The 15607-nt window shown below is 38.9% G+C and overlaps 2 protein-coding genes across 2 annotated transcripts in view; one reads left to right on the forward strand and one right to left on the reverse strand.

The window, feature by feature from the left end:
- Positions 1-10360, forward strand: part of LOC105042902 (mediator of RNA polymerase II transcription subunit 12) — a 33130-nt gene extending 22770 nt beyond the window's left edge. The window contains 6 exon segments of the mRNA XM_010920264.4: positions 945-2905; positions 2908-2945; positions 2947-3539; positions 8362-8695; positions 9382-9475; positions 9478-10360. Coding sequence (XP_010918566.2) covers positions 945-2905; positions 2908-2945; positions 2947-3539; positions 8362-8695; positions 9382-9475; positions 9478-9800 — 3343 coding nt within the window. The 3' untranslated portion in view covers positions 9801-10360.
- A 1711-nt stretch (positions 10361-12071) lies between these two features.
- On the reverse strand, positions 12072-15159 carry LOC105042901 (rop guanine nucleotide exchange factor 3). Its single transcript, XM_019849972.3, has 8 exons — positions 14987-15159; positions 14259-14610; positions 14060-14176; positions 13707-13861; positions 13547-13621; positions 13113-13400; positions 12568-12903; positions 12072-12365 (listed from the first exon to the last, which is right to left on the reverse strand). The coding sequence occupies exons 2-8, from the start codon at positions 14572-14574 to the stop codon at positions 12249-12251; spliced, it is 1404 nt and encodes a 467-aa protein (XP_019705531.2). The 5' UTR covers positions 14575-14610; positions 14987-15159; the 3' UTR covers positions 12072-12248.
- Between the last annotated feature and the right edge of the window lie 448 nt (positions 15160-15607).

The raw sequence follows: 15607 nt of genomic DNA on the forward strand, positions 1-15607 counted from the left end.
TGGGACATTTATAGTAGTAATCTATATCATAATCCATGTTGTCACTCTGGAATAATAGGAATTGGTTTATGGAGAGAAGCTAGGGGATGATGACATGGTTTGCTGTGATGCTAAGTGATGTTGATGGGGGTTTTGAGATGGTATCACCCTTGCCACTTGGGCAAGGGGTTGTGTTCATTTCTGGTTGGAGTCATCCCTGTAGTGGTTGGGTGGGTATAGGGGCAGAAGGTGGGGATCAGCTTATTCTAATCTTAGAAAAAAATAGACCGGGGTAAGAAGAATACCGTGATAATTGTGGAGAAGAAAAGATGGCTATATATGAGTTAAGATGTCTTGTGGGAATGATCACTGCAAGAATTTTGTCATGATATTTTCAACACCTTGGATTTCTAAATCTGTGACTGTCTTCTCCTAGGTTCTATCTTTTCGTTGGTGTGTTTATGCAAGACACTGTTGCTTCCATGCATGCATGCCATGTTCTTATGCAATATTGTGTTGACAGCACTATTTATTAGCATGTCCTTTCTCTTCTTCATATCTGCATGCACCAGTTATCATCAAATCCATGAGATGTCCATAATTTCTTGAGTCATCAGTCTGCATTTTCATCATGTTCTGATTGCTATTAGATTTCTTGTTCTGACTTGGATCTCTCTCTCTCTCTTCTCTCTCTCTCTCTCACCCTCCTCCCTCTCTCTCCCTCCCATTCTCTCTCCCTCAGTTGGGTGGGCGGAGGGGGGATCTTTAGCATGGATATTGTTTTTTCTCATGATAATGTGATTTTCAAGACTATTACTTGACAATGGGTTTGCATGTTGAGAGTATTCTATCATTATTTTGGATATAAATTCCAATGTCAAATATGTTGATCTTGAACTTCGCTTATCATGACAATATATATTGCTGTCTAGTTTTTTCTGGATCTAATATTTAGCTTGGTACAGGTATGAAAATATACTTCTAGTGACAGATCTTTTACCTGAAGTGCTAACTACTTTAATGCAACGAACTGTTACCATGGTGACATCCAATGGAAGGTCTTTTAGAGCAGCATCTTTTGCCTATGCTCGAAATTTACTGAAGAAATACAGAGATGTGGCTAGTGTGACAAAATGGGAAAAAACTTTTAGAGCTACATGTGATCAGAGGCTTCTTGCAGAACTCGATGCTGGCCGATCACTTGATGGTGATCTAGTGTTTTCTTCTGGAGTCCCTGCAGGTGTTGGAGACATGGATGAGTACCTCCGCCAAAAGATGACTGGGAGATTACCCAGGGGTAGCCCCAGCCTGAGAGAGATGGTGCAACGACATGTTGAGGAAGTTGTACGCTGTTTTTATGGAAAAGAAAGAAAACCTTTTCCAGTCAGTAATCCTAAAGGTCCAGTGTTAGAAAATTGGGAAGACAGTAACCAAATAGCGCAAGATATTGTTTTGGGCTTATTAGACTGTATTAGGCAAAATGGTGGGGCAACTCTAGAAGGAGATCCCTCTATAGTGGCTTCTGCTGTTTCTGCAATTGTTGGTAATGTGGGGCCTTCTATATCAAAACTGCCAGATTTTACAAGTGGTAGTTACCACAGTTTTTCATCTGCAACAAATTCGTTGAATTGTGTACGACACATCTTGCGCATTCACATAACCTCCCTCTGCTTGCTTAAGGAAGCTCTTGGAGAACGTCTGAGCTGTATATTTGATATATCTTTGGCTACTGAAGCTTCTTCAGTCATTTCTGGAGCTTTTGCTCCTGGAAAGACTCATCGAAGTCAGTTTCAAACATCTCCTGAAACTCATGACATATATGCAAGTCATTCAAATGAGATAATGAAGAACTCTGCAAAACTATTTGTTGGAAGGGCTGCAAAAGCTGCAGCTTCCGTATCTGCACTTGTTGTGGGGGCCATTGTTCATGGTGCTACTACCTTGGAAAGGATGGTAACTGCCTTCAAATTAAAGGAGGGATTGGATATTCTGCAGTTCATCAGGAGTGCAAGATCCAGTTCAAATGGGATGTCCCGTTCTATTGGCAGTTTGAAGCTGGATCATTGCATTGAAGTATATGTACATTGGTTCCGGCTCCTTGTTGGGAACTGCAGAACAGTTTCTGATGGACTAGTTGCAGAAATCCTTGGTGAATCATATCTCTTAGCTCTTTCAAGGATGCAGCGCATGCTTCCACTAAATTTGGTTTTACCTCCTGCTTACTCGATCTTTGCAATGGTCATTTGGAGGCCATATCTTTTCAACATCAATATTGCGACTCGTGAAGACATCCAACTATACCAGTATTTATCAGAGGCAATTGGTGATGCTATAAGGCATCTGCCATTTCGAGAACTATGTTTTCGAAATACTCACGTACTTTATGATCTTGTAGCTACTGATGTTGGCGATTCTGAATTTGCTGCAATGCTTGAACTGCATAATCTGGATAAACATCTGAAAATAATGGCATTTGTTCCTCTTCGGGCAAGGTTGTTTCTAAATGCTCTCATTGATTGCAAAATGCCTGCATTTACAATTATAGAGGAAGATGGATCATGGATTTCAGGGCATAATGAACAAAGGGTTTTTAACCAAAATGAGGCAAAGCTTCAAGATCAGCTTGTGCATGTTTTAGATAATTTGCAGGCTGCAAAGTTTCATTGGCAGTGGGTTGAATTGAGGCTTCTTTTGAATGAGCAAGCTTTTAATGAAAAAATTGAGACTCAGAAGATGTCCTTGGTAGAGGCAATTCGATCCCTATCTCCTGATTCTGGAAATAACATACTTTCTGAAAATGAAAAGAAATTTACTGAAATTATTCTTACAAGGACGCTAGTTAGACCTGATGCAGCACTTCTTTATTCAGAACTTGTCCATCTGCTTGGAAAATTGCAACAGGAGTCACTTGTGGTGGACATAAAATGGATTTAGGTGGTCAAGATGTCCTTCTGGGACGGAAATCCCATCAGGCAGCAGCTTATGCATGTCGCTCAGCGAAATGGTCTTTCAACAAAGCCCCAGTTCTGGAAACCATGGGGTTGGTCAAGTTCCACAATTGATGATGTAGCTAACAGAGGTGATAAGAGAAAGTTGGAAGCCATTTCTATTGAAGAAGGGGAACTTGTGGATGAATGCATTGATGTTAAAAGATCTGGCAAAATGAACTTTCACAGTATTGATGCCGAAGGCTTCAGTTCTGCCCAGCAGTATATAACTGAGAAAGCTCTTGCAGAATTAACACTTCCATGTATAGACAGGAGTTCCAGTGATATACGGAATTTATTTGCAGCTGAGTTGATAAAGCAGATGGGTTCTATTGATCAACAAATCAATACTCGTGGTGGTAATAAGCAGGCTACTGTGGTGTCTTCTGGAACTGAAGGTTCATCAAACAAAGGCAGCACCCGCAAAGGTATGCGTGGTGGAAGCCCTGTATTGAGCAGACGATCAACTGGAGCTAGTGATTCTATGCCATTGTCTTCCACGGCACTGAAAGCATCGTTGTGGTTGCGATTGCAATTTCTTTTGAGATTGCTTCCTGTCGTTTACAATGATAGGTAACTTTAGATCTAAAAGTTATTCTTGATTATTTCCTTTTATTATTTTTATTCAGCAGCAGCAAGAAGTATGATTGGTTTTATTGTCAATAGTCTTAATTCTTGAAAGGTTGCACCCCATCTGTTTTTTCTTTTTTTGGGGTCACCTCCCTTTGCCTTTTTGATAACTTTTCCACCCATAAATTATTGTATCAATGATTTTTATAAGATATTAGTTTCCTTTTTTTCCCCCCTTACTTGCCATGTTATTCTAACATTAGTAGGCTGTAATTTGTTTTATAATGACAGTTTTTCATTGCTTCTCAAAATATCAAAGTAATTATTTCCTTCTTGGGACAAGCTTATGGTCTGATATTTGGTAGAATTTTCTAGAATTCTAGTGTAAGCAACAAAATTTTGAAGAAGTTAGTTCTTGTCGTGGTTAATTAAACTGCCTTACATCTAGAATGGCACTTGGCCTTGGGTGATGTCCCCTGGCTTTCATTGGACAAGAAATTCCAATCCACCTGCTTTCTGTAACTCTGATTTTCTCACTTTCTTCAGCCCATTTGAGGTTGTTGTAAACTTGGAGTTTTACGACACTGACCTCAGGTGGGATTTTGTTCACTAAGGTTCACAAAACTGCCTACATTTCTATTTGTTCTTTCATTATCATCTTCCAAAATCTTTTGCAGTTTTGTAGTTTTCCTCCTAGATGAATCTTGTAGGTTATGTTTGGATGCATGGAAATCTGCTTGAAAGAACTCATGTTTTTGGGAAAATCTAGTTTCCCATGTGTTTGTTTCAGTAACAAATTTGGAAAATTTATAACTAGTTTCTAGAAAACTTTACCATTTTCATGGAAAAGCCTTACATTTTCTTTCAATCAAAGATACCCTTGAGGGTTGAGAAAATGGAAAATTGAGGCATCTTTTCCATTGAAGGACAAGGATTTTGTTTCTGCAGTGATAAGAAAGGCCCATTGGATTTGATTTCTTGTTCGTAGAATTTAGAATTTCTTCATTTGATCACCCCCCTCCCCCACCTCATTATACTCCTAATCTGGACAATTGCAAGGTTTTTACATGAAAACATGGGACTTTTTTTGGTGCATATATTTGTATCTAAAAATACCTTTACGTAGATATTTACATAATATGTATCTTTCAATTTTACTCAGGGGATTTTTGCTATTTATTATTATCTCTGTTAGGTGGAAAGGAAGGGGAAAGTAGAATAGTTTCCCATAATAGAGCTCTTTTTTGAAGTTGCATGGTGAACTATCAGTAATGGCTAATATGTCATCAAGGGAGCAACTGGCTTTACCACATAACTGATATTTTAAGTTTGCATTAGAGAAGGACTAGCAAGCCAATATTTACTTATGCAAACTCTTTGATTTTCAGCATGGATGTGGTTAGTTGATGCTGATGTTTTCTTAATCTGTCATGATGACATTGACCATCTGAAATCTGGTCATAATGTGGATCATGGATTTCTCCCACCTAGCAACCTTTCCTGCTGATTTAGTGAGAGAAGTAGCTGTCTTGTTTTAAAGTAAATGGAACTCAGACATTATAGTACAAACTTCTAGTTCCATATTATGCTTTTCCCAACCTATCATCATCAGTAATAGAAAACAAGTGTTATGGACAAGAAAGGTAGTTTTGGATAAGTAACAACTAGATCTTCTCCCGGGGTACCTGGCAGAACTGTTTTAGACAAAAGATCTGCTGCATGATTCCCTTCTCTCCATACATGACTGACCTGATAATCATCTGAAGAGGTTACATACTTATTTGGCAAGGAGGCAGCAAATATCCAAAGATGGTTTCTATTTCTTGTTTATCCATCCACAACTATTCTTGAATCCTTTTCAATCCTTAGTCTGATACAATTTTCTCTCAGTTGTATGCCATGCCTCATTCCTTGATAAGACTCAATTCAATGTATGATATATGTGTGATGGAATGAAGGCCTATGCGTTACTACAATAATAGAGGATCACTAGCTGCATCCCTACCAAACCACCATAACCAGCATTTGGATGATTTATCAAGCCACTGGACTTTTAACTTCAGCCACCCATTAGCTGGTGGAACCCCATGAACAGAAACATTCTGGTATTCCTTCTTACACAACTTGCCGTTCCAATTCTCTGACTTGACTATTTTTTAAACTAGAAGCCTCAACTTTCAGGTGCAGTTTAAATGACATCAGAGGTGGTGGCAGCATATCCACTTATGTGCTTACTGCCTTAAAAAATGTCTCTATACTTTTCTTTCCTAAGGTACCATACTGTAGCTGACATGGTTACTTTTGATGACAGATATGTTTGATCCTTCATTTGAAGGATCCTCTTAATATTATCAAGTTCATCTAACAATTTGGATGAATGCAACATGATGCTTCTAGTTTGTATTCCAAAAGATTTTTGTCTGGATTGAACCAACAGCCTGTCTATAACAACTTTGTACAAGCAACAACTGGATTTAGAAATGTGATTGGGAAACCATACCTCTGTCCACCAACCTGCAGATATTTGGGGCAAATAATTTTCCAAGCACTTTTTAATGGACCATTGGAGTTTAAGGCAAATCCAGCAATCACAGTCCTTGTTAGGGAACTAAATGTCTTCGATTGCCTTACAAACTGCATCCATGCCAGATGTCGGTGGAGGTGGCAATTGCCAATAATGATTATCCATAAAGTGCCCAGCAGTTTCAAAGCAGTTTCCAAGTACTAAGCCCAACCAACCAATCCTATCAATAACCCTTCGTCCTGGTAGCCAAGGATCACAGAAGCAGCTTGCAGGCTGTCCATTACCAACCAACTTGCTAACAGCACCATACACCATTGATCACGAATAAAGCACTATCTACATCCAAATTATTTTGTGGCTAACACTATTCTTCTTCACTGCATATTTGATGTAGAGTCCAACCCACATTGCTGTATGGTCTGTGGCTTTGCCTTCAGCTTTTGCACTTGACTCCCTTTCAACCAATACCTTATCTTTCTCTGTGACATATGACATCAAGGCTGAGTAATCTCACTGATAGGACCTTAGCGGTTTGGCTAGCAAAGGATCTTTTTAAGAATGCCATACAGTTCCAAAGTCAAATTTTTACCTAAGTACTTGTGTTATGACTACATGATTTGGTTAGGATCTGGCATATCGCACTAATGTAGTTGCATCTCTCAGTTTCAGAAACATTATTTATGGGTTCCTAGGATTTACTGAACAATAAAATTTCATCTTATCAGCAGTCTGTATACTCAGTATTGTGACTGCAGGTTTCTAGGAATAAGGAAATAGGCTTGAAATTCAGAGAATAAAGATGTTTTGTGATTGTTAAGCAATATCTTTTTGCAATCCAATGTCCTATGCATGAAGAAAATATGTAGAAGTTGATTGTTATTCTATGCTAGATGCTATCATGAGCAAGTGTGTTGTGACTACATGTATGAAGTTAGTAAATCAGCATGATGGTATCTTCACCAGAGGCTAATGTTCCGGTCTGAGTTGACTATTTTATATTCAGTCTGGGACTGTTGTGTGTGCTTGTAGTTACATGAACTATTCATGTATCAGGTTGTTGGTTATGGTTGAATGTTTTTTGAACTAATTCTAGGACAAGTTTGTGCTTTCAGAACACTATTTAGCTGGCTATCCTTGAGGCAGGGGGTGGGAGTTTGCTTTTTGCTGCCTCCTGTAGGACTACAGGAATGTTGTTACAATAAAAGGATTCTGGGGTATGGCAGACTAAACTATACTGCCAACTCTGCAACCCCCCTTCCAAAGACGCACACACAGGTGTGTATTTGCGCATGCATATCCTTTTTCTGTACCATTTCCATGAATTTACCAGACGAAAACAGATGCATGCATCTGTACGACTAATGAGGGGTAAGCTTTGATGAGAGACCAAGTTTACTGGAAACATTTCATGTTGTTCTAAAGTCACTTTTGTTTTGGAAATCAGGTAAGAACCGACTGGTTACCGCCAATAATGAACTAACATGAAACCTATACATGTTTGATTACTCAGGAGCAAAAGGTAGGATTTTGTTTTCAATTGTTTAACAGATGCATTTGGAAGAATTGAAGATTAGATCACAGATTGTGAAAATAGCATATTCACATGTTTTTGCGCTGATAGCTAGCACTGACAGGAGCAGAATTATGGTTGGTCATAGCATAATGCCAGAACCTGGATGTTCTGATTTGCTTAGAATATTATTTGCAAAGCATTTTAAGTAAAATGACCTCTATTATATGCACTCTGTTTTACGAAGGCAATTTCTGGGAGTCTTACTAGCATGAAGTCTTCATCATTATTTCGGTTTACTTATCTAATTTTTTGTCTTATAACCTCATCATCATAAATGTCTGTGTCTCTTCCCAACTGTTATTTGCTTAAGACAATGCTTGAGTGATCTTCTTGCTCAGTAACTGGGCATAAAAAAGAAAATTTCAAATGTTGAAACCGGAGTGATTTGCTTGGTCATAACCTAATGGGGGAAAAGGAAGAGGGAAGGGGTGGGGGAATATGGTGATGGGATTGCTGTTGGTAATGAGGCTAGACCTATGTCAAGATGCAAGTGGTTAAAAATTTATCATTCTTGTAGAGTGATTTGTAAAGAGAACTTTTGGAAATCTAATGGTTTGCCTTTTATGTGTGTGAGAGGCTTATACATTAAAAAGTAATACATTGATTCTGTACTTTTGTTTTCTATTATTTTATTAGTTTAGCTATAAAATATGTTTACATCTCTTGTTTGAGTGAATGATGAGCATTTTAGAGCTCAGTTCTTGTCAATTCCTATCTTTACTCCACAGGGAACCATCTACAAGGAACATGAGGCAAATGCTTGCATCTATCATACTTCGATTGCTTGGAACGAGAGTTGTGCACGAGGATGCAAACCTGTCTCTTTCTACCATGCATGTAGGTTCTTTACAAAGGAATGCAGAATCATTTTTGGAAGCTTCTGTTTCTGCCTCATTGGATTATTCTAGTGATAGCCTATTTGAAAGGCTTTTGTGTGTCCTTCACGGCTTGCTCAGCAACTGCAAGCCGAGTTGGCTGAAGCCCAAGCCTACTTCCAAGTCATCTGTTAAATCTCCTCGAGATTTTTCTGCATTTGATCGTGAGGCAGCAGAGAGCTTGCAGGTCAGTTCCAGTAATGTAATTTGATTTCTTTTCTTGCTTGTTTCTTTGTTAAAAAATAAACTTCAAGATGGGGGAAAATTAAATTATTTGAAGCAAAAACTTCCCTGTTTGCATGGTTTAATGCTTTTAGAACAGGAACTGTGGACTCCTAGTGGTTCTTTTACAGAAAGAGGTTTTTGTCATCATCCTGATATTTTTAATGCCTATAAACCTCGAATAGCTAATGTGGCAAATCACAATTACCGTTGCTTTGACTTAAAAGTTGGAATCTATATAATACCTCTTGTTATGACTGGGCCTGCCAATTATTAAATTAAGGATAACTAACCTTCTGCTCCTAGTTTTCGTTTTCTTAAAAAGTTTTTATGGTTGGTATCCATCTACAAGATCACCTTGACACAAATTAGTATCCTACTTCACTAATAAATATAGTTTTTTGGACGCTTTGGGCTACTATGGAAATGTCATTGTTCTTTTCTTCCTGGTTTTGTCATGCTATTTTCTACCAGTTTTTAAAGTTGCTGTTCTTTTGACTCACGTTACCATCCTTTTTCCACATTGGTGGTCAGCTATTTGTTCTGCTACATGGCCAGCCATTTTGAAAAATGATGATTTTATTTATTTATTTGTTCCTTGCATGATGATTGTTTTTTTTTTTTTTTTTTTTTTTCCGGTTTTGCTTGTAGGCTGACTTGGACCGCATGGAATTGCCAGCAACAATTCGGCAGCGTATCCAAGCTGCAATGCCAATTCTCCCTCCATTACTTCTTTTTCCAGCTCATTGTCTTCTGTGGCACTTGCGTCACTTCAGCCCAATTCATCCACTCCAGGCACCCACAAAAGAATGCCTCCTACTACCCGGACTTCTACTAACCTATCTGGCAGAAACAAAACAGTGCCATCCCAGGATCTGGACATGGAAATTGACCCGTGGATGCTTTTGGAAGATGGTACAGGCTCTGCCTGTACCTCAGGTGGTAACAACAACATGCTTGGTGTTGGCGGGGATCATTCCAATCTCAAGGCTTGCAGCTGGCTCAAGGGGGCTGTGAGAGTGAGAAGAAAGGATCTTACATATATTGGAGCATTGGATGAAGATAGCTGACTCTTTTTCTTGTACAATTATCTGGCAATGGAAGTCTGGCGCCAATCTTACAGGCTTATGTGGTTGGCTCTCAGATCAATGACAACGGGCTCTGTTCTCCCTTGCTCGCACAGACACAAGATCTCTCTTGGGAGAATGTTGGAGGGGTCTTCTATTAAAAAACATTGGCCATGCCATGCGGGCAATTGGCTTTTCTCGGGCCAGGAAAACTAACGCTTCAAAGACCCCCATTTTGCTGCCATGCCCGCACTGAGGCTGTTGTATATATAAGCACTATTTATTTATTCCTCAATCGAGAATAGTAAAGCCATTGACCAATGACCTGTAGCTCTTAATATCCCAAACTCGTATCTTTTTGTCACACTGTACTTTTAAAGAAAAGGTGGCCTGTGCCATTGTGGGAAAGATATGTTGCACTATCATGAAAGGAAGTGGAAAATGATTGAAGAATCATGGATTTATAAAAATGTGGTGCTTAGAATGTATTGCCATATTTATCGTTAATGCAGACGTTGTGCCTTACTGGGCTGTTCAAATGTATAATTTATCTCAATTCCTCACAGGCACGAGGGGAGCTTGTTATGTCTGAAGTTTATAGCCTTGTTTTTGTTTCTTTCTTGGTTTCTTGTGATTCATGATTCCAAATGATCTTTTTATTAGTGAATTGGGAACTGCTTTATGAGCTATAAACCTTATAATAATCTTTAAGCACTCCTATTGAAAAAAAAAAAGAAAAAAGAAAGAGGATGGCAAACCTTCCCCTTGATTCTTCTAACTCGATGCATAAATGCTGTTCGTGGAATGGATGCATGCTGTTAGCCTCCACAGGTGGAAATTTATGTCCCTGCCAGCTGATTACTGCTTGTTGAAGTCTTGTGTGGGGAACTGGTACCTGATAAATGAACAAAGGAGTCATGCATGGACTTGGCATTAGGTCGTGCTTTTTAACACTGCTCCTAGATTTCCAGGCTGTGCTGCAAGTTCTGAATAAATGTAACAGAACTCTATGAGCTTCAAATGTCTTCCATATGGCTTGCATCTTCACTAGAGCACCGGTGTATGATGGTTTGTGGTGTACTAGCATTATTGATATACATGTTAGATATCAGTTGCTGCTTTTTCTTTGAATGTGATCTGATGTACGTCCCAGTTCTCAACTGACATGATGTGATCATTTTTGCCAAGACTTGCTTCCTAACAATGATGTCTTAGTATATAGAGAAGATATTGTATCAGATAATTCTGTCATGGGGCAATTAAGTTTTTTCACTTAAAACAGAATGATAGTTGTGGAAATCTTGCCTGGTGGGACTTAAAATGAATGTTCCTAAGTGGCTGTGCTGAGGCAGCGTGTTTGTCATAAACTCTAGGCTTGATCATATTTAGTGTGGGTGGTGTGCGTTTGGATTATGGATCCAAACTTGGTTCTCCAGAACGCCTCACCTGCTCAGCATAACCATGCTTTAGCCATCATGCTTGTCAGGGGGGGAATGTAGTATTGCTTAATTTCAGGGCAATTATATTCTTGTATCTTTAGGCGAGAGCAAAATGCTTTAGCAACTCAAAACGTAATTCAAAAAGTCATTTACCATTGCTCAAAGTCATTCAATTCGTGTGTAGTATTCTTATTGCTCCCTTTAAATTGGTATCATAAAATGCGTCATGTGATGAAGCAAAGTGAATGGTGTAAGGTAATTAAGTGCCTTTTTCTAATGATTTGTCTGAGTTACCATGGCATTTATCTAAAATGTCAGAGGGACTTTATTGCTAGTAGCTTAATGACTTACCTATAGAGATTCTTGCCCTTCAAGAAGCATTTTGGGTCCTGAAAGATGGAACAATGATTTACCTTCACGAAGCAGTGGGTTTTAGCACTTCTTATCATCTCTGTTCTGCCAAATTGTTTAAATGAACATCTAGATCTTTTCTCCATAAAAGATTGCACGAGGATTTCAAGTGCAAAAATCTGAAACCTAGATGTGTTATTTTGCATGGTTCCACATTTATTATTTCATCTGAAGCTGCTGATTGTTGGGCTTATATCAGAAAATCTGGTCATTTTGGGTGTTCTTTGAAATTAGGAAGCCGTTTAAAAGTTCTTACTTCAAGTAAAGAACCTAAATTTAATTCTACATTTTCTTCTTCTCTTCACCATCTTGGCACTTGGTTCACAACCTATCTTAGTTATTACGCAGCAAGTTTCTTTCTCATCTTACTCGAATGCAGAAGACAGTGCCAACCCATGGGGCTCACAGAAATAAATATTTTCCCTCAAATGTTGTCAATCTGACAACTAATGATACAACTGATACAAATTACAGTGTTTCTAGATCAGCAAAATGAATTAGTTTCCATGGTTAGTTTGTTTTAAGGCAACATCTGTTAGAACGACATAATGAGAAGTCCATCTGCAACTCTGATATTGAGTTGTAGGTTGGAGCGAACTGATCACCGCCTTTTCACAGATCCATCTATGAAAAGAACATCATCAATCCATGCAACAATATTAAATGCCAAACTTTCCAACACCCTTGAGTAGCTCTCTAGGATTGCTTGTCCAACATCCTGTGACAGAAAAAGGTTAGACAAATCACCTGCAGATGTGATGAAATTGGGATGATGCTAATGACATGATGGAAATTATGATGCAGAAAATGGCTAGCAGCATGGTAGCTCCTTACCTATAGCAGTTTAACATCTGGCTCCATGTCTAGTATATTTAAGTACAACAGCAGATTAAATTTCATGTGCTATGTTGCATCCTTACCTTATTGTACTGGATTTTGCTTGTATCTAGTGTTGTTTGTGACAATTCAGGGTATCTTTGCTTCAGCCAAAGCAAGAGAGATTCAGCTCTACTTGCAAGCATGTGGTTTTTGTCTCCATCAGCCATCAAGTCCTTGACCATATCCCATGAAGATTTTGAATTGTTCATGCATGCTTTGCGCCGCCATACATACATTGCGGCTTCCACACGGTCTGCAATATCAAGTGCTTCATGTTCTGAAGTTATATCAAGACAATCAAGAAGATAATCAGGGCAGAACTTGTCGGGAGTTGACATGCGGCGATAGATTGAATCTCCTACACTCGATCGCCCACTCTGAAACACAAAAGCAATTTTCAGCGCTAAGAATTTAAATTACAACCCTTTCACTTCTCTATCATCAGATAAGAATTGCAGTAGAATAGACATAAACCATGCAAGATGCGGACCATTTTGCTACAAAGGTGTTTGGACATTGGATCCTATGAGATGAAGGCTAGCTAATCCACTAAACATATATTTGTGGTAACTTTTGGATTATATACCTTTGGAAGTGCTGCAAGGTATGATTCTGGGACTTCCATTTCACAAAGCATGGCACTGTTGATTGCCATGGCTGCTTTGTGAATCTGATTTGCACATTCACGCTTTTGCTGCAGCTCCTTCTGTGATCTCTCAGGGAGGCCAGACGCAGGAACACATGGAACAGGTAGCCACCATTTTTCGTCATCCCGATGAATCACCCGCCGGAATGACCTTGAGTTACAGGCAATTGATGATTGCTTGCCTTCGTCGTACCAGAATTCTGTGTTCTGGAAGCTGTCCAATATTTCCTGCAGTAAATTTTGGTACCTAGTGAGCTAAGTTTGTAGTGTTTTTAATTTTTTAAAAAATATTTAACTGTCTTGAATCTTTCTGACACAACAAGTCCTTGCCTATAATATGTATCATAACAAAATGCTGATCATTAAAATCTTACAAGCAGCATAGCGTCCAGCTTTTCAAGTGCAGGAAGGTTGATGTAAATGTCTGATCTTGGTCTGCTTGCCATCACCTGAAAAATAGAGCTACATTAAAGATGAGAAAAAGAGAGGCAATGGAAGTAAGGAGAATTTTTGTTTATTGAGACTGATCCTCACCTCCAGAGTAGTACCATCTGGCAAGCTTTGGAAAGAAGGGTAGAATTCAACTATGTAATCGCAGACAGACAGAAGGCAATCCATCTCTCTCCTCCACATGGACTTCTTCTCAGGTGGCAGAGGCTCCAACTTATAGCAGTGGCCAAAGACAGTAGCTGTGGAAATACAGAGGGAAAGGATAAAGGAGTTAAGATGTGGATGGACATAGAGCTAACTCGACATCGCTATGAATCATAGCTGTTACACAGACCGTTGCATTTAGATGTTACACTATGATTCTGATATGAAGACAAGAACATGATGGAGAAAATGATGGCAAAATAAATTCCATCACTTGGGTTCTGGACTTTTACCATAGAGGTTTGTAATGGCATTTGAGATTGCAACAGCTGAGCAAACACCCTTCCCACTTCCCGACATGTCTTCACCGAGCAAAAGCTTCGAGAATTTCTCCTTCATCATTTCCAGCTCTGGTAGTCTAACAAACATCAGAACAAGCAACAAAAATTTGAGCAGGTTATGTTTTCAATTCATGGTAGATGGTGAACTGACCTGAATTTGCTATATCATCATTGCATGGTTTCTCATCCAGAACATCGACATGCTGTTTCATTCTGAGTTTGGTAAGAACAGGTGAAGCTCGTCCCACAAGCTTAGAAATTGGCCATCTCATTGGTAGGGGAAGGGGCTCATCCGAAATGCTGGGCTCGGAATATGTTGAGACTTCAGAAATTGTGCGGCTATAGTCGAGTGAATCACCACCAGGGGTGGAACTTCCAATGTCTGTATTTGATCTCTCCATCTGGTCTTCTGAGGAGGGAGGGCAATCCATATCTGAGTTCTCGTCACACACCAAGGAGCTGTCCATCTCCAGTATAAAAACTCGAGTTTGATCCACTTAAACCTGCAGTCAACTGAAGATAGTCAATGGATTTTAAACTTCTTTTCATGGAGGAATTGCAAGGAACTGGTAATTTCCTGGTTTGTAATGCAATTCATCTTTTTTTTTTTTTTTTTTTTTGAGAGAATCTGTTGTATATGACACTGAAAATTTGATGTCAATGAGGAATTTATCATTCCAAAAATTTCTAAAGAATAATAATATGTATTACTTGAAGCAGCTTAATGCATGGTTGTTTTCTTAACTGCAACTTTTCTAACTGCTTAATGGTGAAAATAGTTAAAAGATAGTTGTTCCCAGTAAAAGAAATAGTCAGCAGATATCGATAGTACACAAACTTCCTGAGAATCTAATGCAGATAAATGGTAGAAGAACTTACTCCAGATGGTATGAAAGAACAAAGCAGTTTAATTAAGGCAACCCTTCTGAAAACAAACAGGAAACTGCCAAACAGAATGGCACCAAATATAAGACGCGAAGAAAAAGAAAAAGGTGAAGATTTAACTCAAAAGCCTTTTTTAAGTTTCATAAACAACATTTCAGTTCTTTTGCTTTTGTGTCGACTGCTTTTGCTTTCTCTATGTTCCCTAAGAAAAGCTTAATATAGTTCAGTTGCTAAGTTCATAAGACAATGATTCACATGACACCTTATCAGCTTTTCTTTTCTACCACCAAAGCAACAGGCACGAGATTCAAAAAAAAAAGAATCCTACCGTTGCAGAGATATTAGCGGTCCCTCCTTACCCTTCTGCGGTTATTTGAATTCCAAAGTGGTAGGCACCGCCATCAGTTTGAATCCCTTCCGTTCCCACCCATTAAAGATACCCTTCTTTTGCTTTGTACTGAATTCAAATCCTGACACTCAGCTATCTGGCTGTGAGGGTGAAGACGAAGGCTTTTAGGATCCCTCCTATGAGGAATGGATAGTGTTCGAAGAAGCTTAAGCTGTGGAATACTATGGTGGTCGCATTGCCATATAAGAGCCTAAAAGAGGACCCAC

The sequence above is a fragment of the Elaeis guineensis genome, chromosome 4 (assembly GCF_000442705.2).
Source record: "Elaeis guineensis isolate ETL-2024a chromosome 4, EG11, whole genome shotgun sequence".
Taxonomy (NCBI): Eukaryota; Viridiplantae; Streptophyta; class Magnoliopsida; order Arecales; family Arecaceae; genus Elaeis; species Elaeis guineensis.

Bases quoted from the DNA above. Each gene is read 5' to 3' on its own strand.
- LOC105042901 (XM_019849972.3), bottom strand. From the start codon at position 14,574: ATGGACAGCTCCTTGGTGTGTGACGAGAACTCAGATATGGATTGCCCT. The intron at 12,904-13,112 runs GTATATAATCCA...TTTGTGTTTCAG, and splicing joins ACCTTGCAGCACTTCCAAAG to AGTGGGCGATCGAGTGTAGG. The intron at 12,366-12,567 runs GTAAGGATGCAA...TTTCTGTCACAG, and splicing joins GCAAAATCCAGTACAATAAG to GATGTTGGACAAGCAATCCT.